The 27,578-nt window shown below is 32.5% G+C and overlaps 3 protein-coding genes across 6 annotated transcripts; 2 read left to right on the forward strand and 1 right to left on the reverse strand.

Annotated features, from left to right (window-relative positions):
• The first annotated feature begins 1,757 nt into the window (after positions 1 to 1,757).
• On the forward strand, positions 1,758 to 7,733 carry LOC105135589 (weak chloroplast movement under blue light protein (DUF827)). Of its 3 annotated transcripts, none has more exons than XM_011040532.1 (3): positions 1,758 to 2,219; positions 4,785 to 4,999; positions 5,596 to 7,733. In XM_011040532.1, exons 2-3 carry the CDS (start codon positions 4,829 to 4,831, stop codon positions 7,381 to 7,383), a joined length of 1,959 nt encoding a protein of 652 aa, XP_011038834.1. In that variant the 5' UTR covers positions 1,758 to 2,219; positions 4,785 to 4,828; the 3' UTR covers positions 7,384 to 7,733. The 3 variants fall into 3 exon arrangements, with proteins under 3 accessions (XP_011038834.1, XP_011038833.1, XP_011038832.1); XM_011040531.1 differs by having other exon boundaries at positions 1,758 to 2,205; positions 4,779 to 4,999; XM_011040530.1 differs by having other exon boundaries at positions 1,758 to 2,205.
• Positions 7,734 to 14,351: 6,618 nt separating this feature from the next.
• Positions 14,352 to 19,147, forward strand: LOC105135590 (Sucrase/ferredoxin-like family protein). Its single transcript, XM_011040533.1, has 5 exons — positions 14,352 to 14,883; positions 17,441 to 17,526; positions 17,610 to 17,915; positions 18,060 to 18,143; positions 18,489 to 19,147. The coding sequence occupies exons 1-5, from the start codon at positions 14,491 to 14,493 to the stop codon at positions 18,931 to 18,933; spliced, it is 1,314 nt and encodes a 437-aa protein (XP_011038835.1). The 5' UTR covers positions 14,352 to 14,490; the 3' UTR covers positions 18,934 to 19,147.
• A 2,509-nt stretch (positions 19,148 to 21,656) lies between these two features.
• Positions 21,657 to 27,240, reverse strand: LOC105135591 (Sec14p-like phosphatidylinositol transfer family protein). Of its 2 annotated transcripts, none has more exons than XM_011040536.1 (11): positions 26,937 to 27,240; positions 26,800 to 26,825; positions 25,537 to 25,620; positions 25,359 to 25,412; positions 24,308 to 24,385; positions 23,996 to 24,049; positions 23,706 to 23,765; positions 23,525 to 23,620; positions 22,853 to 22,954; positions 22,662 to 22,742; positions 21,657 to 22,200 (listed from the first exon to the last, which is right to left on the reverse strand). In XM_011040536.1, exons 1-11 carry the CDS (start codon positions 26,995 to 26,997, stop codon positions 21,886 to 21,888), a joined length of 1,011 nt encoding a protein of 336 aa, XP_011038838.1. In that variant the 5' UTR covers positions 26,998 to 27,240; the 3' UTR covers positions 21,657 to 21,885. The 2 variants fall into 2 exon arrangements, with proteins under 2 accessions (XP_011038838.1, XP_011038837.1); XM_011040535.1 differs by having other exon boundaries at positions 26,800 to 26,828.
• Positions 27,241 to 27,578: the final 338 nt, after the last annotated feature.

A 27,578-nucleotide genomic window follows, 5' to 3' on the forward strand; every position in this document is an offset into this window, starting at 1 on the left:
ACAAAACTCGATCAATTGGAACCAATTTTAATTTTAATTTTTTATTTTATAAAATTTTATTTTAATTATTTTTAGAGGTAAAAATCAGACTAAATCAAAGATAATCGCCATATTTCATATCTCAAATGAATTGATAGGTTATGAGGAAAATAAAAATATATATTAAAATAATATATATATATATATATATATATATAAAACCTCTGGTTTTTATAGCCACTTTTGTTTTATTATTTTTCCAGGCATTGCAGCCATTATTTTCATGCGTGGTGCGCAATAATAGCATGTTTAGGTGGCAATCTTGGATTTTAATTTGGTTGTAATAATAAGTGGGCTCGATTTCTATTTATGAGATTTCACAATGGATCGATCTCATTTAATTTAGTTTGGCAAGAATACATCCCCATTTATTAATTAGGATTTCTATTTCTTTTATTGGACATCTTCATATATGCTCACGTTAATTTTTAATTTTATGTTTGCATTTTCCATTTGCTTGCATATATCTTCTTACATATATACACTTTACATGAAAAATTAATTGGATCCGACTTCTTGTTTAATGAATTAGATGTGCCCTTTTGAGACCCGACTATTTGAAGTGATACCACAAATAATTATTATTTTTTAAACAAATTATCAATTCTTCGAGATTTTAATTATTTTTGTAATGGTTATTTTTGTTCTCTAATTCATTTTATATTTGGCTGGTTTGTCGAAAACTCATTGACATGAAAATAAATAAAAACAGGCATTTGAGCCTCTTTTCCCGGTCTTGAATTCCAGAGGTATAAACAAAATAAATTATAGGTTTTAATTAGTTTGTTTGGTTTACGTTTCAAAAATATTTTTATAAAAAATTATTTATTTATTTATTTTATTTTAAATTAATATATTTTTTAAAGTTTTCAGATAGTTATTTTGATATACTAGTGTCAAAAATAATTTTTTTTAAATAAATTTTTTTTTTTTGATGTATTTCCAAATAAAAAATACTTTAAAAAATAACGCAACTATATTTTCAAACGCAATCCAACTTTTAAAATAAACTCACAAATAAAACTAGAAAATAATTCAACTTCTTCTCTCTACTAGTCTAATTTCTTTTAATTTTTCTTATATTCTTAGTCATTCTTTAGTCTATCCTTCTAGTAAATATTTCTAAACAAAAATACTCTCACTTAAAAAACTCTAATTTATTAAGAAAGTAAGTTTTAAAAATTAATGAAATATCCTTCAAATTAATTTTCTCACTCTTATTTTCAAAAATAAATTAGGTTAGACTAAGTTTCTCACTCCAACATATTTTTATCATTTTAGATAAGATTGAAGAATATTATAAAATTTTAAGATAAATTGAGAGCAATTATATTAGTAAAAACTTTGTAGACTATGTATAAAATATAAGGATAAATTGATTTAATTTTTCAAAAAACAATTCAAAAAATAGTTTATTTAGGGCTGGAAGTGACGTACGAATTTTTTTTTAAACTAAAATATACATCGGAAAACTTTAAGGGTAAAAGTATAATATTGGTGAATTTATAAGGACAGAAGAGAAGTTTTATCCATTAAACAACTTCTTATTGTATTTTAAAATATTTTTTTATTTAAAAATATATTAAAATAATCTGAATTTTTTTAAATTTTTAAAAAGTATTTTTAAAATTCAAAAACAAATGACCGTATCCTGCGTTTCGAGTGAAAAGACATGACTGCCACTAACAACATTAGAAAGCAGCATGATGACTTCATCCTGTCAATCCCTGTCTGGGAAAGGCAAAAAAAAAAAAAAGTCTCTCTCCACAGTGATCTCTGATATAAAATTTGTCTTTAAACAGCTTCGCAAATTTCAAACTCTCTCTCTAAGCTGCGACTGCTACCATTTAGATTCCCAAAAAAGGACATCCTTTTTTGAATCTTGATTCAAAACAGAGATTTTTTATGCAAAAAAGATTACTACTTTCTTGGTTAAGAAAATCATTTGAAGAAGTTTCTTTGAGATTCTCACTCGAAGTTTAGAATTTTCTTGGTGGGTTTTTGTGTTTGTATCGAAAGGTTAAAAGATTTTTTTGGCCTTGGATAAGATCAAGAAGGAGATGAGCAAGAATCTTTTATGGTTGTGAATTGTAGATTTCAAGTTTGTGAAGTTTGACTTTTTTTGGTTTAGTTTCTCTTCTAAGCTTGTCTAGGGTTTTATGTTTGGTAAGTAATTCCAGGTATTCCTTCTGTTATTTAGTTGCTTTCAAGCTCATAATTTTTTTTTCTATCTTCTACTTCATATCTGTTGTTTTCTAGCGTTCTGTTCATCTGTTTTAAAATTAGTTGATGATTATTTGATGCTGAGGCTTAGGGTTTGAGCTTGAATTTGTGAGAAAATTGTGGTAATGTTGTTTATGTCGTGATCATCTGGATTAAAAAGTTATGTTTGCATAATAGGGTTTTTTTTAGTGTTTGCATTGTGAGAATTTAATTTATCAACAAGTAAAAGATCAATTGATTGCTTTTGGGGTCAGATGCAGCTAGAATTGATAAGTATTAATTTTGTAAGCCCTGTCCTAGTGTGAGTTAGCTGTTTTGAAGATGGTTTTGGCTCACAGTTTATTTACAATGTTCTCATTGTTTCTTAAGAAAAATTTGACTATGTTACTATGGAAAATGCTTGCCACAAACTTGTGAGAGATGCAGCATCAGCATCACTTAGAATTGAAAGGGAAAATCACAGTTTAACAAGAAAGAGAATGTTAACAATACTGGGATGATTAATTAAGTTGCAACTACTGGAGCATGGACAGAGAAGGGTGAGAAGAATTAGGTTGAGACATCGCATGGATTTTCTGAGAAGTTTCTTTGCTGGCAACTGAGCTCCTATTTATGGTTGTAGATGGCTCATCTCTTCATTTGGCTACATATGTCACTCTTTCGCATAAATTCAACGTCAAAGTTTGTGTTCTGAAATTTTTCCATCATTGATTACATTTATTTTTACTTTTTGAGAAAATAAACATGGTCCACATTGGGAAATGATGGTTTGCTTCTGCTGGTGGTTCATTTTCTTCTGCCTTTTATCTTCTAGGCCTTTTTTTGGCAATCTTGTTTCATGCATCTCTGTATGTTTGTTAAAGGCTTCAGAGGAGATTGAAGTTCCCTTATAGGAGAGCACATTTATATTGCGGAAATTCAAGTCATAGCTAGCAGTTGTTCTATCATTTTCTTATACCCATCTCAATTTTGAAAGCTTACAGTTGGTCAAAAGTTGAAGCTGTTTTCTGTGGAGTTCTCTTAGGATCGTGAAGGTTATGATTTAAATTACATCCCTTTGGTACAATTTACTTGGGGAAGAGCAAGGGAGGTTCTCTCGTATGTACTTTTTAGGCTTCAGTTAGGTTTTGACTACTGTTATGGTAAGGCCTCTTATCTTCTGGAGTTTTGTCATGCCAGAGCAAGTGCACAAGACGTTTGCAAAATTTAAAGAGCTTGTAAAACCCATTTATGTTGCTAGATGAAATAGGTGCATTGTCTATAGAAACTTGGTACCCTGCAATTTGTACGATAACACTGGTTTGTGTAGCAAAGTTGCTACTGAGAATGCAGTAAGTGTGAATTTCAATTCCATGCTTTATCTGGTTTTTATTTTCCCTTCTTTTAATGTCAAGTAGCCTACTTGGACAAGAATTTGGATCACTTTTGTTGAAGGTGAATGGCTTCAGGCTCTAAGTCCTTGTGCCTATCTATGTGTTTTTCACTCAGGAATAGTTGTCATATGTGGCTGGGGGATGCTAGAGTTTTAATATAAAACCACTCTTAGGGCATTGCCTAACAATTTAAGCTATTGGGATGAATGGTTTTTTAACATGGCATCGGAGCTTTAATGACTATATGGTCATGATTTCTAATCCTACCACCCCTATTTTCCTTTAGTTAAAATTAAAATTTCAGCACAAAATAGCGTTGGTCTTTGCAAGTTTCAGGGATTTCACTTGAGGAGATTTATTAGAGAGTGAATATATAACCAATCTACAAGCTTTACCCAACAATTTAAGCTTTCATGTTGAATGGTTCTTTGACAGGGATAGCTCTCTTAATACATGTTTTGAAGATAGACTTAGTGAGTTTCAAATTAAAAAGAACGAATCAGTCTTCTCTTTTCATATATCATCTGGTTTCTTGACAGGAGGTCCTGTTATGAGTTTGTCAAAGCTTGATTTGATTTTTGTGATTCTGATTACCCAAATTTTATCTGGCTTTGTTGTGTTTTATTATATAGCTTTCTAGGTGTCAAGACCTTGAACACAAAGCATTTTTTGTACATGCATAGTTAGGGAGAGAGAAGATAGTTAGGAAAGTGTTTTCATTCCAATACTGCTAGATCAATAGTCCCTAGGTTTCCCATTGATTTGGGAAGTCATTTGTTTGTGCTGTTTAGGATTGAGAGGGCATCTGTAGACTATGAAGTATAAATCAGATAAAGGAACATAGTGGCTGTGGGTAATGAGATGAAGTTGTTCTATTGTGCCCTTTGGTTTCGTCCATGATTGGTTTGCAACTTTTCTAGGATGAAAAAAGAGAGTCTATGTTTGGGTTGCATATCTCCGTGTTTCTTCCATGTAGCCTTGTAAGATGCATATGGCTCTGTACTTTCTGTGAATTGCAGGTTCACACACTATCTGCAGAGGCATGTTTTCAGTGTTGTGAACTCAAGATGACAATCCTTTCATGTGTCTGTTATCTTTTTTCCAAAGCAGTTATAAATGGTTGTCTTTTATTTTTCCTGACAGGTACAGGTGGATTTTTGAGAAATCAGAGGAAAATAGATTAATAAAGCAATATGGGAGCAAAAGAATGCCAAAATACTATGGGCTCTCCTAAAGTGGAGGTGGGAGAGATTGATACCAGGGCACCATTTCAGTCTGTCAAAGATGCCGTTACCCTCTTCGGTGAAGGTGCTTTCTCTGGGGAAAAACCTGCCATCAGAAAGGCAAAACCTCATTCTGCTGAGGTAATTGTAATTCATCTTTTTTGGCTCTAAAAAGTACCACCTAGTGTTTTTGGTTTTCTTAAACTTATCCATCCTGCCTTCCACAGGCTAAACTTTACTGTAGTAACTATATAATGTATATAAAGCTGTCTTCCCTTTAGATATCTATCTTTTTGTATGGATCCATGAACACTTGCAAGCAATGTTTAGTATTCCTAAACAAATAGATTGGGGTGAATCATATTTGTGTAGCTTGGAGTAACACAATGGTTAGTAGCAGTATTGTTCCTCAAAACATGGTTTGATAAAACCTTACAAATAGGTTTGAGTTATTCATTATGATAGTTAAGGCATGCTTATATTTTCCCCTCTTTCCCTGTGCAATCATCCTCTAAGGTTATAAATAGCTAAAAGATAAATCATAATGTATCCCTTTCTATTGCTGCTCAAAATAATGAATATGCAAAAATAAAGTTGTTGGTTGATGAAAATATTGATAATTAATCTGATTGTATTTTTTAACATCATCTACTGTGAATTTTTAATGTGCAGAGAATTTATATTTTCAGTGTTGCTCTTGTTTGCACATGTGACTAGTTATTGTTTCTTTATTGCAGAGGGTATTGGCCAAGGAGACACAGCTTCACCTGGCCCAAAAGGAAATGAACAAGTTAAAGGATCAAGTAAAGAATGCTGAATCAACAAAGGCCCAGGCACTTGTTGAGCTTGAAAAGGCTAAAAGAACAGTAGAGGATCTCACTGATAAGCTCAAAACTGTCACTGAATCAAAGGAGTCGGCAATTAGGGAAACAGAAGCTGCAAAGAATCAGGCTAAGCAAATTGAAGAAACGAGCAATGTTGACCTTCCTGGATCTGATGGTGGTAGGAAGCAGGACTTGGAATCTACAAGAGAACAGTACCTGACTGTATTTACTGAACTTGATGCCACAAAGCAAGAACTAAGGAAAATTCGTCAGGACCATGATGCATCCTTAGAAGCAAAGCTTGCTGCCTTCAACCAAGCTGCAGCAGCTGAACATGCTGCCAAAGCAAATGTGGAAAAAGTTAGTGAGCTTTCCAAGGAAATCTCAGCCCTTCAGGAATCGATCGGGCAAGCAAAGCTTGTGGCTCTGGAAGCACACCAAGAGCAAGCAAAAATATTTGCTGAAAAAGATGTTCTGAGGCAATCATATAAAGCTACCCTGGAAGCATCAGCAAATAAACTTCTTGTTTTGAAGAATGAATTTGATCCTGAACTGGCCTGGAATCTTGAAAAACAACTGGCTGAAACAATGAATGAGATTGGTGCGCTGCAAAAGCAGATGGAAAATGCCAAGGCTTCAGATCTGGATTCTGTGAGAACTGTCACTTCAGAGCTAGATGGTGCTAAGGAGTTCCTACAGAAAGTATCAGAAGAGGAAAACTCCTTGCGAAGCTTGTTGGAATCTCTTAAGCTGGAGCTGGAGAATGTGAAGAAGGAGCATTCTCAACTGAAGGAGAAGGAAGCAGAAACAGAATCCATTGCTGGGAACCTGCATGTCAAGCTCCGCAAAAGTAAGACTGAGCTAGAACAAGCACTTGTAGAGGAATCCAAAGCAAAAGGTGCTTCTGAAGAGATGATCTCTACTCTCCACCAGCTATCATCAGAAGCAGAGAGTGCACGAAAGGAAGCTGAAGAGATGAAAAGCAAAGCTGAAGAGTTGAAGAAGATAGCTGAAGCCACCAGAATTGCACTAGAAGAAGCTGAGAAGAAGCTGAGGGTTGCTTTGGAAGAAGTTGAGGAAGCAAAAACAGCAGAAACAAGGGCTCTAGATCAAATTAAGGCATTGTCTGAGCGAACTAATGCTGCACGAGCCTCAACTTCTGAATCTGGTGCCAAGATCACAATATCAAGGGAAGAGTGTGAGGCTTTAAGCCGGAAAGTTGAGGAGTCTGACACATTGGCAGAAATGAAAGTGGCAGCTGCAGTGGCTCAAATAGAAGCTGTTAAGGCTAGTGAAAATGAGGCTCTCAAGAGGTTAGAGGCAGCGCAAAAGGATATTGAGGAGATAAGGGCTGCAACTGAGGCGGCTTCGAAGAGAGCTGAGATGGCTGAAGCAGCCAAGAGGGCAGTTGAGGGAGAACTTCGAAGGTGGCGTGAACGAGAGCAAAAGAAGGCTGCTGATACTGCATCGCGGATTCTGGCAGAAACACAGATGGCTTCAGAATCATCCCCGCACCATTATAGGAATCAAAAGCAGAACCCGGCAATTCAGACAGTTATTGAGGTTCGGAAGTTAGACAAAGAGAAGTTCTCTCTCTCCAAAAAGGCACTTTTACCTAATCTGAGCGGTATCTTCTATAGAAAAAAGAACCAAATTGAAGGTGGGTCTCCTTCTTATCTGCCTGGAGAGAAGCCTGTTTGACATTTGTGTTTGCCAGACTCTGATTATGAATGGTTGAGAGATACGTTTCATGAAATGGTTGGTTGTGTATAAATTTTCTCTGGGAAAAACAAAAGCCCGAATGTCTCTTTCTCAGTTTGAGAAAGATGAGATAGGCGATAATATGGTGAGACAAGTCAGGGAAGTGTGCCTTTTGTATATGACTAGTGATTAGATTAATGATCGAACAAGTTCTGCTGTAGAAATGAGTTTGTCTTCAAGAATGGACTTTTTTAATTTGATGTGACCAAAACGCTGGTATCTTCATTTGAGGCATGATTTTCTGGTTTTCCATTTCGAGTGAAAATATCATTACCGGTTTCCGAGTGTGATTTCTTTGTTCTTGGGATAGCCAGGTTCACCTTTCCGAGTGAGCTTCAACATAATAGAGAAACAATGAAAACTCGCGCAAATCTAAGCCGCTTTTGTCATCCTTTTCTATTTTCTGATGGAAGCACAGTACTTCAGCGAGGACAATTTGGCTCCTGAATCTCGCTGGTGGAAAACCTCTATTAATGAGTTTGTTCCTTGTATATTGATCAGACTGGTTTCGTGAAAGGGTTGTTCGTGCACCTGGATGGAAAAACCTGCAAAGCAAAGGGAAGTCTTTAGAAATAATAAAGGATCTTATAATGGTCAAGGTAGCAAACATGGAGGAGGCCCTTCGAGGCTGAGAGCACGAACGGTTGTTCTGTGTGTGTTCTTGAGGAAGAAAAGGATGGAGAGAATCAAGGAAGAGATATCTTTACCTTGGAGTTCAAGCATCTATCTATATATATATATATATATATATATATATATATATATTTGTGTCCATGTGAAACTCATTTACACTGGACATCTACGAAAAGGAACTCCAATATTTATCAGTACATTCATCATGAAGGTGTATGCCTTGTTGCCTTTCGGATCTTCCTCAGACGGTCACCAATTGTTAGTTTGGCACGTGGGAATGTCTTCTAAATAATTGTTTACTGGATAGGTAGCCCATATTACTATGATGGTCAAGTTTAAAGCATTTTTAATGTAAAAAAATGATGTTAAAACGATACTAGTGTTTTAGAAAAACAAAAAAAAAAAATTATAAAATCTAGATTATCAACGTGATTGAGATTAATAAACCTAATTAAAGAAATATTTAAAAAAAAAATTAAAAAAATATAAGTTTAAAAAAATCAAGTAAATATGTAAAAATCTTTTAAATCTGATTTAATCTTTCAAATTTGTAATTCAAGAAATCATAAACTGCTAGATTTTCAACCGATCAATTGATTTAATATTGAAATATAAAATAAAAAAAATTATATAAAAAAAGAAAAAATTCAACTAAACCTGGGTTAACTTGTTAAATTTATGATCTAAATCATAAGATCATAATAACTTCATAAAAAACTAATAAAAAATAAAAAAAAAATTATTTTCAACAAATTCAATGATAAAGATTGAAATCAAGAAAAACAAATTAAATCTATGAAATCAAAATGAACTTTATGGAAAGCAATTTGAAGAAAATTACAAACTCTAATTCTCAAGCAACCTAATCCTTTGCAACTTAATATTAAAGAATGAAATTGAAAAAAAAATAAAAATAAAAATACTAAGTTGTTGGAGAATGAATTAGAAAAAATCCTATTAAAAAATGACCTAATGAGAACATAATAACCTTACAAGAAGAAAAATAAAATAAAATTATGAAGTCTAATTAAAAATATATTGAATTAAAAAAACCCAAACAAAATGAATAAAATCAATCCGGATCAACATGCTAAAATCACAACCCTAGTAATGAGATCATGATTATCCTATAAAAAAAAGTAAAACAATTACAAAACAAAATCTTCAACCAATCCAATATTGAAAGATAAAATTAAAAAATAACTAAAGTAGAAAAAAAAGCCCAAACAGTAACCCGATTCAACTTAGATTAACCTGTTAAACTAATGATTTGGATAATGAGATCATGATAAATTTGTAAAAAACAAATTAAAAAAAATTATGAAGCTCCACTTCCAACAAATCTAACGTTGAAACTAAAAAGAAAAAAAATTATATTCGTAAGATCGACATATAACTCAATAAAAATAAATCAAAATAAATTATGAAGCATAATTAAAAAAACATAATATTAAAGGATAAAATTAAAAAAAAACATACAAAACACTATTTTAGTGAATAATATTTTTTGAGTGGTTGTAGTAATTTAGTCACACCCTTTAGTATTTTGTTAGCTAGCTAGCACTCCGCTACAGGTGAAATAAAAAAAATTAACACTAAAAAATATAAAATTGTTGTCGATATGTTTTCTAGAAACAAAAATAATTTTAACTGTGAGTTTAAAATTACATTTAATCAAATTAATCAAGGATTAAATATGTCAATAAATATTAAAAAGAGTTGTTAAAACTAATTAAAGAATAAGTGAAGAATTTGAGAGATAGATGCATACTAAAATATTTGATCTTGTATGGCGGGAAGCCCTCAAAATCTTATTTATTTATTTATGTATATGAAAATATTTTTTTAATATAACAAGAGGTAATTGAAATTATATCAAAACAAATTAATTTTATAGTATAATTCCTCCTTTTTTAATCTCTTAAAAAATTATATTTATTGTTTTATTTATTTATTTAATAAAAACAAAAGCAATCAGGTGAATACCAATAAAAATGAATGATTTAAAATAAAAATAAAAAATGTATTTTTATAATCAAAACTTTTTTATCCTCTCAGTGTGTTCAATTTGTTAAAAAACTAATATTACGATAATTTGATGTGAAAGTATTAAAAAAACATAAAAATAATACATTATTTATGCATTACCATGGTAAACTATTTGGCAATTATTAAATTTAGCTTGACTTATCAGGCTAGCCTCTAGGCCCATTGTCATGGTTAATTGGTTAAAATAGAGTTAATTTCAAATAACTTAATCAATTTGATAAATTCATACTGAATTAAAATCTAATTTAACTTTTAAAAAAATCCATGACATCACTCTTCATACTTTTTAAAAAATATTGAGATAAATATCATTTTGAATCGATTCAAATCTTCAAAATTTCTTTGTTTAATTGTTTTTTAATAGTTAGAGGAAGATGTGTTGGGTTGTCCCACATCAACTCAAGTTCACTGCTAAACCGATAACTTGAATCATGGACCTTGTTTGGTTTAACTTAGTTAGGTTTAATAGATTTGTTTGTTTTGATAATTTTTTTTAATTATACAATTACAACAAGAAGTAAAAGAAAGCCATCAGATTCAAATAAAGTAAAAGGAACAATCATAAAGTGTTGTACCAAAATAAGTCTTGCTAGTATTATAAAATAAATGCTAAAATCTTACTAAAAATAAATTAAAAACTAGAAGGTGTTTGATAAAATAATATCAAATATATTTTTAATTAGTTTATTTTAAAGAATCTTTTTATTAAAGTTGATGTAAAAATATGTTTTTAAAAAAACCACAAATACAAAAAAAGTCCAATGTTTGGATCTTGGTGAGCTAGTGCACTTGCCTCATTTTAAAAAAGGTCAAGTCAGCCGGTGTCTAACCTTCTTCTTCTTATTTTTTTCTTATTAAAATGGATGGACAATGGATAATATGTTATTCGCTGGTTGCACTCTAGCCATATAAGATAGCTAGAAAGTTGCCAAAAAATTAAGTAGCAACTATTTGGAACAAAAAAAGCCATTTATAACTTATTTTCACTTGAAAACACCTTAAAAAAATTCACAAATATCAATCAACTCATACCTAATCTCAAAACATTATTTAATTCCTCAAAAAGTTGAAAACTCACCCTTATTAATAAAACAAACCCAAGACCCGATTTGTTTTTTCTTAGAACACCTCAATGGAACTCCTCTCATCCATTGGATCCCATTGACACCAAAGGCAATTTTGTTTAGTGCTGGAGTGCGGCGAAGAAAATTCTCTCTCTCTCTCTCTGGTGATTTTCTCTCTTATCTTAAAAGCTTTGGAACTAAAACATGAAAAAAATAAAGTTTTGGATTAAACTAAAATAAAACATCAAAAATAAAAAATAAAAAACTTTGGACCAAAGTTTTTAAAAACATGCTTTATGAATAGTAAAAGAAAAAAGTCTGCATTTTGTTTCAAAGTCAAATCCAATCCTTGAAGTTTTAGTAATAAAATTGAGCATTATCTTGCCAAATTAGGCATCAATTTGATATGAGAATGTTTTTAACATCATATGAACCCTGTAACAAACTAATTGAAATAAATTATCAGTCCTAAATCAAAGCCAACTTAATTTGAGAGGATAAAATTGAAACAAAAAGTTAAGTGATTGACATGACCAAAAAGTGAATGTCTTCTTCAAAGTGTAGGAGTGTTAAAGTAATAAATAATTTGGCAAGACCGGGGTCGAACTACGGGAAGGTTAACTATAATAGTAGTAGTAGTTGTAATAGTAATAATAATAATAAGAAAAAGAAGAAACAAAGAGAATTTTGAGATGTAAGATTAATGTGAGAATTTAAATAAGGATAAAATAATTGTCAAGGTTAGAGAATTAACTAGTGGTATTTCAAACAAGTATAATATGAACTCTTTTTATTACTCAATTGAAAACCACACATAAATGAGGTTTCAATCGGATTATAGATTGTTAACATGATTGTATTAGTTATCTTATTCGAATAATGATAATACTTGTAAATGTTATCAGGTTTTCATGATTATAACTTATATTAATAACAAATCAAGTTTCTTTTATAGCACAGGTGCCGGTTATACCATACGATTGAGCTATGAAAGTGTCAATCAAAAGTATTTATTGTACCAAGTGTTATATAATATAAATATAGATTAACTATTTAAGAAGCAAAGTATTAAAAGTGAACAAGATGACAAATATAAAACATATTAGTATCGAATATTAAAGTTTATGTTGAGTTTATACTACACTTATTCTTACATTATTAGTGTAACCTTTTCACCTTGACATAACAAACTTAACTAAATATAATCAAAGAGAAAAACATAAATAAAAAGATTAAAATATAAATAAGATATAAGTTAACTAAGTAAATAAAATGAAATGTAAGGCATAAACAAAATATTAATAAATGAAAAACTTAAGCATTACAAAAGAGATAGAACAAGAATATAATCATCATCTGAAAACCAAGATATCTAAATGCATGACAAATGTCTTCTTTTATAGGGAAAAAGTAAAAACTATTGATTTGTTGACTAATTGTTGAGTGGGAGACCACATTTTAACTTGGTAACAATCCTTATATTCTTGTCTGAGTAAAACGTCGTTGCTAACATCAGAATTTGAAGGACTTGATTCATGAAAGTTTTAGAAAATTGTCTCTGCTTTCCAACAAAAAAAAAATAAGGTTATTTGGACTTCTAAAACTCAAGATATGGGCTAAATACTAAACAGTATCTGGGTTGTATAATAGATTCTGACTTCTACGGTGTTGCTAAGATTTGAACTTCTAAGTAGCAAAAATGAGTCTTGCATTCCTATGAATGTTTTAAAACTATATCTTACCTTTTTAGCCATATAAACCAAATTGAAATCCAAGATCTATTTCTTCATATATGACCCAATGACTAAATAATGTTCTAATTTGGACTGAACCAGCACATCTTTTCTAAGCTTTACCCTCTCTTTGTCTTCTCAATTTCAGTAGTTGAACTCATCAATCAATCATTTGATTTAGGTGACAAGCCTGTATTTAAGATGAACGTTAACCATAAATTAAATGTATCTTATATTATTAGACTTGTTATTATAAAAACATGTTTTAGTTAAGACGTTATTGATACCTCAAGCGTAAAATTCTGATATAAAATCTTGATAAAAATATACTTTTAAGTACTAATCATTGATCAAAATAGAAAATTCTTCAAGGATAAGAAAAGAAAGAAGAGAAAACACTATTGAAATCCACTTATTGTGAAGGTGGATTTCAATAGTGTTTTCTTTCACAATGTAACGTGAAGTGTGTTTTGGTGGTATTGAAATGTATAATACTTTTTAAAAGTATTTTTTACTTGAAATTGCATAAAAAATAATTTTTAGATTGTTTTTATTTTTATTTATAACATTAATACATTAAAACTATTAAAAAACATTAATTGATGTTTTTCAAAATCAAATATACTTTTAAAACACAACAAAAAAAGAGGTCACTGCACTACCAAAATCAACAACTCATTTAAGTTTCTTTTAATAAACACCTCCCTTTTATCATTCTTAATCTATATGAAAATCTAGTCATCTAAGAACCAAACAATATATCAAATGAAACCAAACACACAAAAATACAGGAAAAAAAGGAAAATAGATAATATTCTGAAGAGGAACACAATCAAGTTATTTTTGTTTACATATATTTGCATTATTAGGCTATTAACATATATTTTCATACTTAGGTTGGATTTAAGAACCGGGAAATGGACATGGATCATGATTAGAATTCAAGCTGGGCCTTGGTTCTAATGCTATGGGCTCAAGATGGGGTGTTGGGCTAACCATTGTTTTATTACTTTTTATTTAAGATTAATTCTTTTTTATATATTTCGAATTATTTAAAAATTAAAAAAATATTATTTTAATATATTTATATAAAAAAATACTTTAAAAAATAATTATTATATAAACAATCAAGCTACAGAAGTACAGGGACCATTAATGATAACAGGAATATCTTATTATTACTGAGATTAAATATATTTTAAAAAAGCAAAAAATTAAAATAAAATAACTAACGTTTTAATATTTTAAAAAGAACTCAAAATCTGGAAAAAGAAGAAGAACAGAAACAGAAAACGAAAATGATATCGAAAGTCTCTACACAAATTAAACAAATTAAAATTGAAGAGCAATCCCTGCTTGGATGCTGGAAGCTTTCGCAGCGAAGGCAGTCATTGAAAATAAAATAAAATAAAATAAAGATGGTGACATGATAGACGCCGTTTGAATAACTAAAAGGAAAAAATGTCTTAGTAATTAAGAAAAGGAGAGGAAAATAAAAGGATTGAAAATGTTTTATTTTGCACTGGAAACTTGAAAAGCCAATCTGGAGTGGAAAACACAATCGAAAAATGGCAAGCAACAGAGACGACTCCCTTTCATACACCAACAACCTCTCATCATCTTCCTCTCCAATCACAGTTTCTGACCATCTAGACCCCTCTTTCCTCGCCGACCCTTCAAGCTCTCTCTTTGGCAGTGCTTCCAATAGCTACCAAAACGACTCTGTTTTCCTCGCTGATTCTACTACGACCAGCGGCAGTGATGCAGAGATTGGGTTCACTAGACCTGATTTCAGACAAAGCCCACTTGCTGGGACTGTACAGTTGTATCACCGCCACGTCTTCTTGTGTTACAAGAACCCTTCTGTTTGGCCACCTAGGATTGAGGCTGCTGAGTTTGATCGTTTGCCTAGGCTGCTCTTCGCTGCTGTCATGGCTAGGAAAGGAGATATGAAGAACGAGGTGTGCTTTTCGGTTTCATTCTTGAAATGGGTTGCTTTTGTTTTTGAGTAAACTGAAGTGGGTTTGTTTGTTTTAATGTGATTTCTTAGCTTTCATTCTGATGGTGGGTTGTTTGGTTTTGTGGGATTTTTGAACTGGTTTTTGTCTTCTTGTTTGCGTTGTCTCTTTGGTCTTCATGTGGGTTAGTATAGTTTTAGTGGATTGAAGTGGGCTGGTTTGTGAATTGGTTCAGATTATGGCTGACTTGAACGTCTCTGATTAGGGGCTATTTTAGTTAGCTTCAACGTGATATGGTTGATTTAGTTTCAGTGAATTGAACATACATTGAAGTGGGATTTTTGGTGGTTTTTGGATTGGTTCGATTATTGAAAGTGCGTGATTTTGTGGTATTGTTACTTCAAAATGATAGGTTTGGTTTGGATTAGTAGACTGGAGTGATTCTGTTTCTTGTGGATTTTTCAATCTATGGCTAATTTGAAGGTGAGGTGTTTGTTGGTATTTTTGCTTCAAGTTGATGCATTAGGTTTTAATTTTTAGTGTTGTTGAATTCGATTATGTTTGGGGACCAACCACAGCTCATTTAAATTTTGAGGACTGTTTTGGTGGTGGATGTTTGGATGTCTATGAATTCTTGTAGGGTTGGGTTTGCTTTGAGTGAACTGAATTGAGGTCGGTGAAGGTAATAGGTGCTTTAGGGATTTGGAGATCTGCAATTTAAGCTTCACTGGACTGAGGTTTTAGGTGTGGGTTTGTCAGAATGCCATTAGATTGAAGGTTTGTTATTTGGTGTCATTCTTGCTTCAGGTTGATGCGGTCGGTTCTAGTGTTAATGATTTCAGATGAGGTTATTTGCAGTTAGAGGATTGTCTATGAGTGAAGAGAAATGTTGGTTTGACTTCAAATGAGGAGGATGGCTGATATGTTAATTTTAGGGGATCAAAAAAGTCTCCTTTGAGTTGGTTGGTATTTTAGAAGTTTGAAGGTTTTCTTTTTATCCATTGACTAGATTGATTTGATGATGATTTATGCTGTGCTTTGGCCTCCTATTGATATAATTTCATAGTGGTTGGTCGTTCTGGTATTTAATTGACTTGTGCTCTGGGTGGTTTATGGACTGGCTGTGTTTGGTGGTAGTTTGGAGTAGTACATATGATCAATTATATGAATTTTAGTGTATGGTGGTTCAGTTTTTCAAAGTGTACGTTTGGTGTGCCATCATGCCTTGTGCATTGGTTTTGTTATTGAAGTAATGTAAAGGATACCCATTGCGGGTAAAGTTGTAAATGGGGGCTGTGAGTTGATTTTAGTGCTTTGGAGACATTGGGGGATGATCGACAGTACTTTGGGTACTTCCGTGGAAAGTCAATCATGATCTGGATGGCGCATATAACAATGTTATGATGCCTATAACTATGTTAGATAGCTCTGTTTGAAGATCGATCTATGTTTTCATAGTTGAAAGGTATGGCTTTAGAAGGAAATGATGCTTTTGGTTCTTGAGTTGCCTCCCTGGACTATATAATTAAAAACTTAGATTGCTAGATGCTTATGATAATGCTGTACTCTATCAGTCAATCTGTTTCTGGCCATTTTGTTTTATCTCTATATTTTTATTGTTGTCAAATTGCAATCTTGAGAATCTGCCTGTTATTTATATGATCCAGATAGGTAAAATGACAAAAGCATAAGCATTGTAGACAAATTCACATGGCTTTTTCATCATATCAAACAGCTGTAATTGTGAAGTTTCTGAGATATCTAAACAGTATCCCCAGGTTCCTTGGTTTTCTAAATTTTATGCTGTTCTACATCTATAATTTAGGTAGACCTGGACTGGAAGACAAATGGTTTGGTGCTTTGTATTGTAAATCATAAAGGGGTTCCATTTTTGGCTGTAGGAACCCTTGGCTATATGGATGGTTAACATTCTTGTTCTGCATAGGAAAAGAAAATCATGGAAGTTCCATTGAAGAGTGGACATATATCATTGATTTATATTGACATGACTTTTTCACTAGCCCTTGCTGTCAACTGTCATATCATAGTTTGCTGTATAATGAGTTTTTTTTAAATAGCACAACTAGCCAACTAGCAAAAATAATTTACAAGCTAGCACTACTAAGAAAAAAATTGGGGAAATAGCAAAATTGTTGCACTACTTGGTTGCGCTACTGAGAGTAGCATAACCAATTAAAATTTAATAGGCCATAACCAAGATGCACTCCTGAGAGTAGCACAATTCAATTTCAGTGCAACCCATTGAAAATTTTGAAATTTCAAAGGTTGTGCTATTGGAAGTAGTGCAACAACTTGAGGCGTGCTATTTTCCAATTTTTTTCAACTGTGCTACTTTGCAATTTTTTTTCTCGTGTGCTATTTTTTTTTTACAAAAAAAATAATTCCTAGAGAGATGTAAAAACTTGCATGTGGGTGCACATTTCCATGTATTTGTTTACTTAAAGCGAACTTCTAGCCTTGTGTCCTTTGCAAAAGCAAGTTAAGGAAATCAACTGTTAAGCTTCTTACTTTCCAAGGTTTTCCTGCTTTTGTCTTGTAGACCCGCTTAACAATATGTGAGGGGCATGATGGAACTGAGACATCAAATGGAGATGTGTTAATCTTCCCAGATATGATCAGATACAGGTCAACCAGTGGCTCTTTTACGTGGCTCTAGATGCTCTTGTACTTCTCTACTTAAACACTGATATCCTTATCAAATGATGCAGGAGATTGACGCATTTTGATGTCGACACCTTTGTTGAGGAAGTGCTTGTGAAGGATGGTGAATGGTTGCCTGGAACTCCTGAAAAATTAAAGGGTTCTTATGTTTTTGTATGTTCTCATGGGTCCCGAGATCGTCGCTGTGGTTTTTGTGGACCTGTTTTGGTTAGTAAATTCAAAGAGGAGATAGAATTACATGGTCTCCAAGGTAAAGTATCCGTCAGCCCGTGCTCACACATTGGAGGGCATAAATATGCAGGAAATGTCATTATATTTGGATCAAGTTTCAAAGGAGCTGTCACTGGACACTGGTAAGCAGGGAAGCTGTGTTTCCCCCCCTTTCATTCATGATCCTCCTTTTGGAATAAATACTTTATTATTTTGGTAGTTGTAGTACCAAAACATATTTCTAGATAACCAAATCTTTTCGGGTATGTGTTTTAAAATGCTGACAGGTACGGGTATGTCACACCAGATGACATACAAATATTACTCGAGCAGCATATTGGGAAGGGTGAGATTGTAGACCGGCTGTGGAGGTATTCTTAATTTATAATCTCTAGTTTTATAAAGCTATGAATGATGGCCGAGGTAGTTTTTAGTTTCCTGCACTAATTTTTGTTCACCAAAAACTTTGGTTGGTTGCCTTGGCGGGGATTTTGTGATATAGATGCTAGCTGTACAGTAGGATTGTGGAGGAAGTTCCCTTGATTCCTTAGGTGTCACAATGATGAAACTGGGGAATTGAAAATAGTGGTTGTTCACCAAGTTCAAGATGTGCGACCATGAATGCTAGGTGTCTAGTAATTTTACAGATTTTGTTTAGGACGTGATTTAAGCATGCCTTGCAGACTTTAATGGAGCATTTGCTTGCTCACTTTCAGGGGCCAGATGGGTTTATCAGAAGAAGAACAGATTAAATCCCACGAACTTAGGCTCCAACAGAATGGCGGGACTATAGAAAACAGTAAAGAGATTACACAAAGACCGGTAGACAAATCAAACACTAGCTCGAGTAGGTCTGATGTTGTTTCTACAGGCTGTTGTCAGCAAAATGGAAGTTCATCCTGTTGCCAAAACCCTGTCTTACCAGAGAAGGATATTGTAGATGCCAATGAGAGGACAGCCAAGGTGACACCTGAAAAGAAGAAGAGCAACAAGAAACCACTATCCCGGATCAACAGCAGTAAGGGATCATCTGCACGGAAGGTTTGTGCTATGCCAACTTGGTTTGAGAGCTGGGAGCGTGAGGATACATACGCAGCTCTTGCTGTTGTTTGTGCTGTAGTGTCGGTTGCTGTTGCTTACAAGTGCTACAGACAGCTGTGATAGAACTTCAAAATCCAGTGTGTGGCTAGTTTCCCCTTTCTTGTATCCAATGCTTGTAATATCTATTTCAGGGGCGAAGGAATTCAGCCTGAACCCCGCAGGACCAGATGTGTACAGACGTGTGAATTAATTTCCTTCATCTTCTCGATTCCCAAACTTGGATGTTCATGTTGAAATGTGCATATGATCAATACAAGGTCCTTCAGCTTCGAATGAGCACTCTTTTATTTTATTTTATTTTTATTTTTATGAGGACATTTAAATTTGGAAATAATTTTACTAAGAAAAGATTTGAGTTTATTTAACATAGAACTAATTAAAAAATGATAAATATTGAGAATAAAAAACAGGTAAGGAAATCTTTTATCTCCTACATTATTAACGATAAAGATATTGTTTATCTCACATCTTTATGACAAATAATAATTAAAAAAAAAAACTATCTACTTAGAACAGGAAAGAAAAAAACTCTAACATGCGCTGTTACTAACAACAGAGTAAACCATTAAAACGTGTTGCTTTCTTGAAAAAAACACGATCGGAGGCGCGCCTGGGTTTAGTAATTTTGGCAGGCCTCTGCCTCGGTTTGGAAACTTTGGAACACTGGTTCTGGTTTTGGCAATCATGTCATGTCTACACAACTTGAATCTAGTTGTTATATTTAATTAATTTTTTTATAAAAGAATATTTTTATTATTCATAAAGTAACAACAGATGTTATAATTAATTTTTTTATAAAAAACATTTAATATATCATTTAAATACTATAAACAAAAATTCTAATTATTTTTTTATAAAAAAATCATTTAAATTATTTTGAAGCATTCTAAATAAAAATTCTAATTAACTTTTTTTATTTTTTATAAAACAATAATTTAAACTTCCATTCAAGTATCTTAAATAGAAATTCAAGTTTAGAAATTATTTATAAACAACAAATCATTACAAAAATCTAATTTAATATTTAAGATTTAAAAATTTAAATCACATCTTCCTATTGAAATAGTTTATTTTTTATATTTATGAATTTGTTATTGTTTCAATAAAAATTCTATTTTTTTTAATTTATATTTTTTTATATTTTCTTTATTTAAACTCATTGCAAAAAATTATTTATTTAATAGGTGGTTGTTTGTGATTTCTCACCATCAACAACATTATTTTATATATTTTTTTAACAATATTGGACTATATATATTTAGTTTCATTATAAAATTTATATGATTTTTTTAACTTTTTATAATATTTGCCTGAACCTTTTATGTAGATTTATGTCACAAAAGAAGTTTTTTTTTTTTAAGATAAGACCTAAGCGTAAGCTTCTAGACTCAAGTCATGGGTATAGCATGATCTCCAGACCCAAGATGTTTGGATTTAGTATAACCGTTAGACCCAAATCACTTAAGTTTAAGCATAGTTATTAGACTCAAACACTTGAATCAAGTCAAATCCAAGCAGTGACTTAAAAACATATACAGTTAAAAATAAAAGATAGAATTTTTATTAAATAAATAACAAATTTATAAACATAAAAATTAAACTATTTTCATGGAAAAATATGATTTGAATTTTTAGATTTAAAACGTTAAATTAGATTTTTATGATGATTTATTGTTTATAAATTATTTATATTTTATTTATAAATAATTTTTAAATTCACATTACTTAGGTTTAACAAGTATGTCTGACCCAAGTTCATAACAACAACAACAATAATAATAAAGGTCCTTAAGTTTAACAACCATGTCTGACCTAAGATTCTTGAGTCTGATAACCATATCTAACCCAAGTTTAGTTAGGTCTGGCATGTTGCTTGGGTCTAACAATATACAGACCTACGGCAATTGAGCCTGGTAAACCTAGCCGCATTGGTTTGGCAGTCTTGCCAGACCAACGTGTTTTAGTTTGGCAACCATGCCAGACCCGAGCGAGCCTAGATTTGGCATTAAACATGGTTGTTAGACTCAAACAAACAATAAACAAAAAGAGAATAATTGTGCATTTTAGCTGTAGGGAGAGAAAAGAAAAAAAACAAAAACAATTGATTACCGACGGCAATCCAACTATAATATGTCTACATGCACCACTCAATGTGGAAGAGAACACGACCGTGCATTTAGTGATACGATGGTTAGCTAAATTTGACCACCAAGAAGTATTTCACACCTCTCCTTAATAGCACAGGCACAACTCACTTATTAGGATATGCGAAACATACTTTAGTAGCTTTTAGAATAAAAAATAAAAAATAGTACATGAAAATACTAAAACCCCCATGATCCTCTTAATTACTCAAAATACCCATAGCAAAATACCAAAATACCCCCCAAAAATAAAGTTTTCTTTTATTTTTTCTGAAACTAAACATTATTTGCTTGTACTTGAAAAAACCTAAATACCCTTGGGCAAGAAAGTCAAAAAAAATATTTATTCACTTGTAAAAAGATAAAAAATTAAAAGTTAAACTCCTATTACACTCCACAATAAAATATCTTCTTATATGTAATCATTTCCCCACAACATTTATTATAATGGCTAATTTTTTATTTTTTAAAGTTTATTAAAAATAATATTTTTGAGAGAACAATGATTCTTCATTAGAGTTTTTCAGAATCAAAATATTTTTTTTTAAAAAAAATTATTTTTAATATAACATATCAAAATTAACAAAAAGAACAAAAGCATTTTTTGACAGCAAAGATAAGAAAGTGAAGTATCAGAATGGAAACCTCAGTGTGTGAAGCAATAAAAGTGCTTCCTGATATTTGAAACTGGAATATAATTATCCACTCGACGGTGGTTTTGTCAGTCTACAGATTAGTTTCGTCTTTTTATCAAAACCTGCATCGAGCTTGATACAAGCAATGACATACTACCTGAATTACACAATCCTGCTTTCAAAGTAGGCAGGCATGAATATGCAACGAGTCAAAGCTGCCCCTTCTCCATCTGTTAGTTACCATCAACTTTAAGGCCATTTAATGAGTTAGATAGCCCATTCAGATTCCTGAGCCTGTGGAACTCAGATTCTATTGTTTTAGCAATCTTGGCATCTTCGGGGTCTGGGTCAGGGAAACCCACATGGACTGACCCCTGTTTGATTGGTGAAATTGAATCCAGAAGTTCAGCTTGCTGCTTGATATAACTGTATAGCTGTTGGTGGAAAGCATGGTCTGGGGAGAAACAATTGCTTCCATCCTCAGTGTTCTTGGATGAACCAGAGCCTTCTTTTCTACAAAAATGTGGCAGGGAAGAATAATCCATAATCTGCATGCAAGTGATAAATCAACCTGATCAGACATCTTTAGTTACTTGTGTCATGGAGGAGGTATATGAGATTGGCATTCTTCAATAAGTGGAAAATACACCAGAAGAAATGCAACTCAGTTGGCTTTGCCTTGCAGAAACACAACATAAAACAATCACACAGCCCATAAGAGTGATTAAAATTCAAGGCCATCATCCAGTAACTAGAGTCCCAATTCCTATTTGCCATATAAAATGCAAAATGAAGGGAGGGCAATGAGGGAGGAGCTACTATGAATACTCTCATTCTCAGTAACATGCTTTTGTCTTTTAAAGTACCGGTCCTCTATCAGGAAGCTATACCAAAGGGTTAAGGGGCAGGAGTAAAGGTGCATTAGAAGATAAAAGCCATTGCTGATATTAGAAATGAAATGCAAGCTTAGAAGAAAGTTCAGAAACAATGCTTTGTTACACCACCTTACCTTTAACAATTCATCTCTTCCACAACCTTGTAGCACCTGAATTTTCTTCCTTGTCCTTTCTTGTAAGAGAGGCTTCACAACCTGCCAATGTATTCCAAAATGTTTTAAGCTGCTGAAGAGGGTAAGCGTATCATATTCCTGAGACAACTATTCTAAAATTCTTCAAGACTAGAAAAAAAGCAAACACAAACCTTCCAACAAGCTGAAAATATATATGGGGCATTGACAATATAGTATGTTTCTGTTTTTTCTGGATAATTCAAGTCATCAATTGTGGATATGGTAGTCAATAGCTGCAATAGAAGATTAAAAAATATATATATATATCAGAACTTGTGAGTTTCAGGAGACTCCCAAGAGTAAATAAGCTAATTAGTCGATAAAACATGAGAACAAGGCAAAACCTTCTACCTAGACAAGCTCTTTTGAGAAACATAAAACAAAAGGAACCACAAAACTGCAGATGCATCTACATAAAAATAATAGTGCAGATTAAGTGCATATCACCAGCTGAAAACAAAAACTGGCGAACATTGTTCAACTTAAAAGTTTGCCATGATTGTGTGACAATTCCACTCACAAGTAGCTACAATTACATATCCTATTCCCTTTCTGAAAATTTTCAAAGCTTCAAATTACCATTTAGAGAACACTCTTCATGTTAAACTGCTGGTAAACAGCACAATAAACGAGTATAAGATGCCTTTAAATGATTCTACATAGAATTGCATAACATGAAAGTAATACAGTACAATGAACGCACCTGTATAAATAAATGCAGCAAATTCATGCAAGGATAAATAAGGAGAGCTGTGTAGTTGAAATCAATGACAAATTAAAAGTACACTTAACATAAAAGATACCTTTAAATGATTCAATGCTGAAAACTTTAAGCCAGTCATATCTAAAACCTTCAGACAGGTGCTGATATGTCGTCCATACTTCTTGGTTGCAGTTGGCTAAAAGAAAAACTAACCAAATTCAGCTATGCAACAAGAAAAAATGATAATTATTTGTCATAAACACAGAAGAGACTAAACCCACCAATATCACACGATCTCTATATTCATTTATTTGGATGTGTGACTGCACATAGTAATGTACCTAAAAGCAATCAAAGGCAGTGCTGAAGTGAATACAACCGAACAGTAAATTGCATACAAAAAAAAACATGTGCACATAGCAGTGTTCAAATATACTGCTTTAAAAGAAACAAAAAGAGGACCAGCAAGAAGAAACAGAATCAGATACAAGTCAATATTATCACCACTGCACAACGCAAATTATTAACCTTCATATTTAAATAAAGATGTAATAAAATGAAAGATCCTTACAGAAGCTTTATCAAATGTACTGAGCCCAGCACCAATGGTAATGATAGGAAGACCCTGAAAGATCAGCATAAAAGGGGAAAACACTACGTTAAAAAATTCTCAGAAATATTTGCAGCTATATGATCTTATGGGGGATTGCATCAGAAAAAAAACAAGGTAAATCATAAAGAAGCAGAATTTTCAAATTGTTATAGAAAAATGGATTTCAATCACCAGCGCCCCCCCTCTCCCTCCCCTTCCTCTTCAGCAAGCTGGCTACAGCAATGATATCTGTTGGATGGCAAGACTGAACTTGGAAAAATCAATTCATACCTCTTTAGAGTAGCCTGATAATCCTAAAAGTTGAGAATCTCGAACTGCTCTATACAAATTGGTAGGAATTATTGGTTTCTGAGACAGAAATAATCAAATCAATAATAATATGAAAGATGCCCAACAGATGGAATGCACAGCTGTTTCACTAATGTGCTATGAACCATCATAAACTGCTAGAAAATTAACCAGTCCTGTTTGCAATCTTATACAAAAATGGTGTTATCACATATGCAAGCTACGCAATTGTTACATAGATTTTGAAGAGAAGTACAGGAGGTCAAGTATCTACAGCACACGTTTGGACGGAAGCACTGAAGGTCATACAAGTATCTACAACATAAGTTTGCAATATATATTTTATATATTTAGAAAAGAACTGGGCACGCAATTTCTGCTCCAAAAACAAAATATTGTGCAGGATTTAAGGAACCGTACACAAAATACACGAGGCATATCTTTTTTCAGTCAATTCTTAATAACAGAACAGTTTGGAACATTGCAGCATGTTCAAGTATCTGACATTAATTTTCACTTGGGAGGTTTATATTCCAGTTTGTGTGGTAGAGTTTACATCCTGACGTTGCTGAGAAATGCAGAAGGCAGCAAGCTACAAAGAAATGCATAACCAGCTGGTCTACTTCAAAGAAGAGAGGGCAGTTTGAGCAACAGCTATCCTTCAAAGTCCAGAGACAGACATTTTTATTCAGCATCTCATTCCACATGAAAGCATCATCTTGCATGAGCATATAGGTAAAACAGGGAAGCTTTGTGGAGGGTTCTCCTTCTAGTTTTACCACATGTAGAGGGTTCTCCTTCATTTGCTTCATTTATTTTTAAGGTTGTGGATCATTGTACCTGTTTTCCTTCTAAGATACACTAACTATGTTAAAACGGATCAGGAAAAAAATCTACATATCTAAATGTAGAACCCAAGTAGAACATGATCAGATTTTTTAATCATGTCAAGATGAACCAGAGAAAATCAGGTTTTGCATTGTAAAGATCAAATAGCAACCATCCGAAGAATTATAGGAAAAAGAAAACTCACCGCTAACATGTCATCGATCTTGTTTTGTATCCTCCATTCTAAACAATCAACCAGCTGGAACAATAAAGCAACCACATCAGGAATGAGGCCCAAAGACAAATGACTATGAAGAGGATATTTAATTCCTAGGGACTAGTTAATTAAATCACATTCTTCTCTGTAAGTAAATGGATCTAACCATTTTATGAGCCTTGGCAACATTCCAGTCCCTTGCTTTGAGAAACCGCACCAAAGTTTCTGTTGGATAGCCCTGGTGCATATTCTGCAGATCATAGGACAAGATTAAAGTAGAACATTTGTTTATTAGAATACCTTTTCTTGATACAACAAATATTGGAAGGGGAAACCGCAAATGCAAAAGGATAATGAAGATATAGAAATAATCGAAAATGACATCAAGTATTCCTCAAACTTTCTTTTGTCGTTTCCTTGTAATCCTCCTACAATGTAGGAAATCTTGAATGAAGAACTGTGCAACTAGCCACAGAAATGCTCTCATCACTCATGTAATCCAGACTTGGAAGGAAATTGTAACCCTCTAGATGATTGTCCTATTTTGAGATCATTTCCATCCCAAATTATGAACTTTATGCTAGTTTCTGATGCTGCCATATCTTTTGGAACTATTTGTCATTCCATTCACTTGAAAGAGTCAAGACAATTCCTTCTTCATCAAATTTACCAAAAGGAAAAGGTAGTTGAATTCATACAATTCAATACACCTATTTTGAGAGAGAATGATGAAACGAGGTCATTCAAGCATCTGACGACTATAGGCAACATGCAGTAAATACCATAGGTTTTTGCTACTCGAATAAAATAAGTTTACAAAAAAAAGTTGTATATTTCAAACATAAAGATCATGAAATCCTAATATCTTATGGTCCTGTCCAGGATATTTCATCAAATTCAGTTCAAAATTTAATAAAAAAAACGGCTCCAAACTTTTTCTCCGCCAAAGAAAAGAAAAGAAAAATAAAATTTTCATGGAAGTACAGTAAAATCATTAGAGCCTATTCCAGTATCAACAACTGGTATAAAGATCCAGCAAATTTCAGTGCAATGAACATGCGTTGGCATTATCTTCTGAACCAGAAAAGCATAAAGGAGATCAACGAATAGCATCCAATAGCAAAATAAATTGCTTCGTACACTAAAGAACTTCACAATACAGCAAACACCAATCTTTTTACAAATAAATCAGACCATGTAACATGCGAAGGCAGTAACAAAGAGAACACTGCAAATCATAACAAACCCAGATCGAATCCAAACGAAGCGGAACTGTATATGTATGGTTATCTTGTTTATGTTTGATTGAAAAAATAAATAAAAAAATCTATTTTTAGTAAAACAAACAGTCAACTAATCCAGATAGTTCAACAACTATAAGAATCAGTCAAAAATAAATCAGATCAACAAAGTTCCAAGAGAAACTAACCTGATATGTGTTCTTCATTGACTCATCTACTGCAAAAAAAAAAAAAAGCTCTTTGTTAGTAATTTTAGATCAAATTTTCACGGGAAAAAATAAAAAGAAAGATCTAAAAAGAATGTGAAATGGGTTTGAGAGCTGACTGTGGTCCATTATGGACTGAAATTGTTTGATTGCTTGATCTTGATTAGCAGTGGTGCCCATATCTTGTTTTTCTCTTTCAAGTTGTTCTTCTTCTTTTTTCTTTTTCGGACACCAATACAGAACGCAGATGTCTTCTGCTGTTTTAGACACCCGCTTCAGTCCTCTCTCTCCCTCTCTCTCGCTCTGCGTGTATCTTTTGAGAGCTCAAAGTCACCAAATTTAAACTAAAAAACCATATCCCACAGAGAGAGAGGAGAGAGTGAGCAATTCCTGGTTTCTGGTTTTCCTTCTTGCTTTTTTTAATTATTATTTAAAATTAACGAATGGTTAAAAATGGTAAGATGTTGACTTCTTTTTTTTATTAAAAAAAAATAATTGAAAAGAAGCATGCCATGGAGCATTATATTCCTTTAAAAAACAATTAGTTTTAAATAAAAAAATATTTTAATTTTATAAATTTTTGTTTGCGCCGCAGGGACGAAAATCATTTCAGTCAGGGTTAGGCCAACAAAGGCATTTCGGATAATTATTGAGAATTTATTAAAAATCTTAAATAAACTCAATTTTTTTAATAATAAAATTCATTACAACCAATTAAAGAAATTTCCAAATCAAATAAGATTTCATTTAATATATTAACA

This window comes from Populus euphratica, unplaced genomic scaffold, assembly GCF_000495115.2.
Source record: "Populus euphratica unplaced genomic scaffold, PopEup_1.0 scaffold47.1, whole genome shotgun sequence".
NCBI classification, from domain to species: domain Eukaryota; kingdom Viridiplantae; phylum Streptophyta; class Magnoliopsida; order Malpighiales; family Salicaceae; genus Populus; species Populus euphratica.

Excerpts from the sequence above, each read along its gene's own strand:
- LOC105135590 (XM_011040533.1), top strand. The coding sequence starts at position 14,491 with ATGGCAAGCAACAGAGACGACTCCCTTTCATACACCAACAACCTCTCA. Across the intron at positions 17,916-18,059 it reads GGAGCTGTCACTGGACACTG|GTACGGGTATGTCACACCAG; the intron begins GTAAGCAGGGAA and ends AAATGCTGACAG. Across the intron at positions 18,144-18,488 it reads ATTGTAGACCGGCTGTGGAG|GGGCCAGATGGGTTTATCAG; the intron begins GTATTCTTAATT and ends GCTCACTTTCAG.
- LOC105135589 (XM_011040532.1), top strand. The coding sequence starts at position 4,829 with ATGGGAGCAAAAGAATGCCAAAATACTATGGGCTCTCCTAAAGTGGAG. Across the intron at positions 5,000-5,595 it reads CAAAACCTCATTCTGCTGAG|AGGGTATTGGCCAAGGAGAC; the intron begins GTAATTGTAATT and ends TCTTTATTGCAG.
- LOC105135591 (XM_011040535.1), bottom strand. The coding sequence starts at position 26,997 with ATGGGCACCACTGCTAATCAAGATCAAGCAATCAAACAATTTCAGTCC. Across the intron at positions 25,413-25,536 it reads TTGCCAAGGCTCATAAAATG|CTGGTTGATTGTTTAGAATG; the intron begins GTTAGATCCATT and ends TTATTGTTCCAG. Across the intron at positions 22,201-22,661 it reads GAAGAGATGAATTGTTAAAG|ATTATGGATTATTCTTCCCT; the intron begins GTAAGGTGGTGT and ends ACTTGCATGCAG.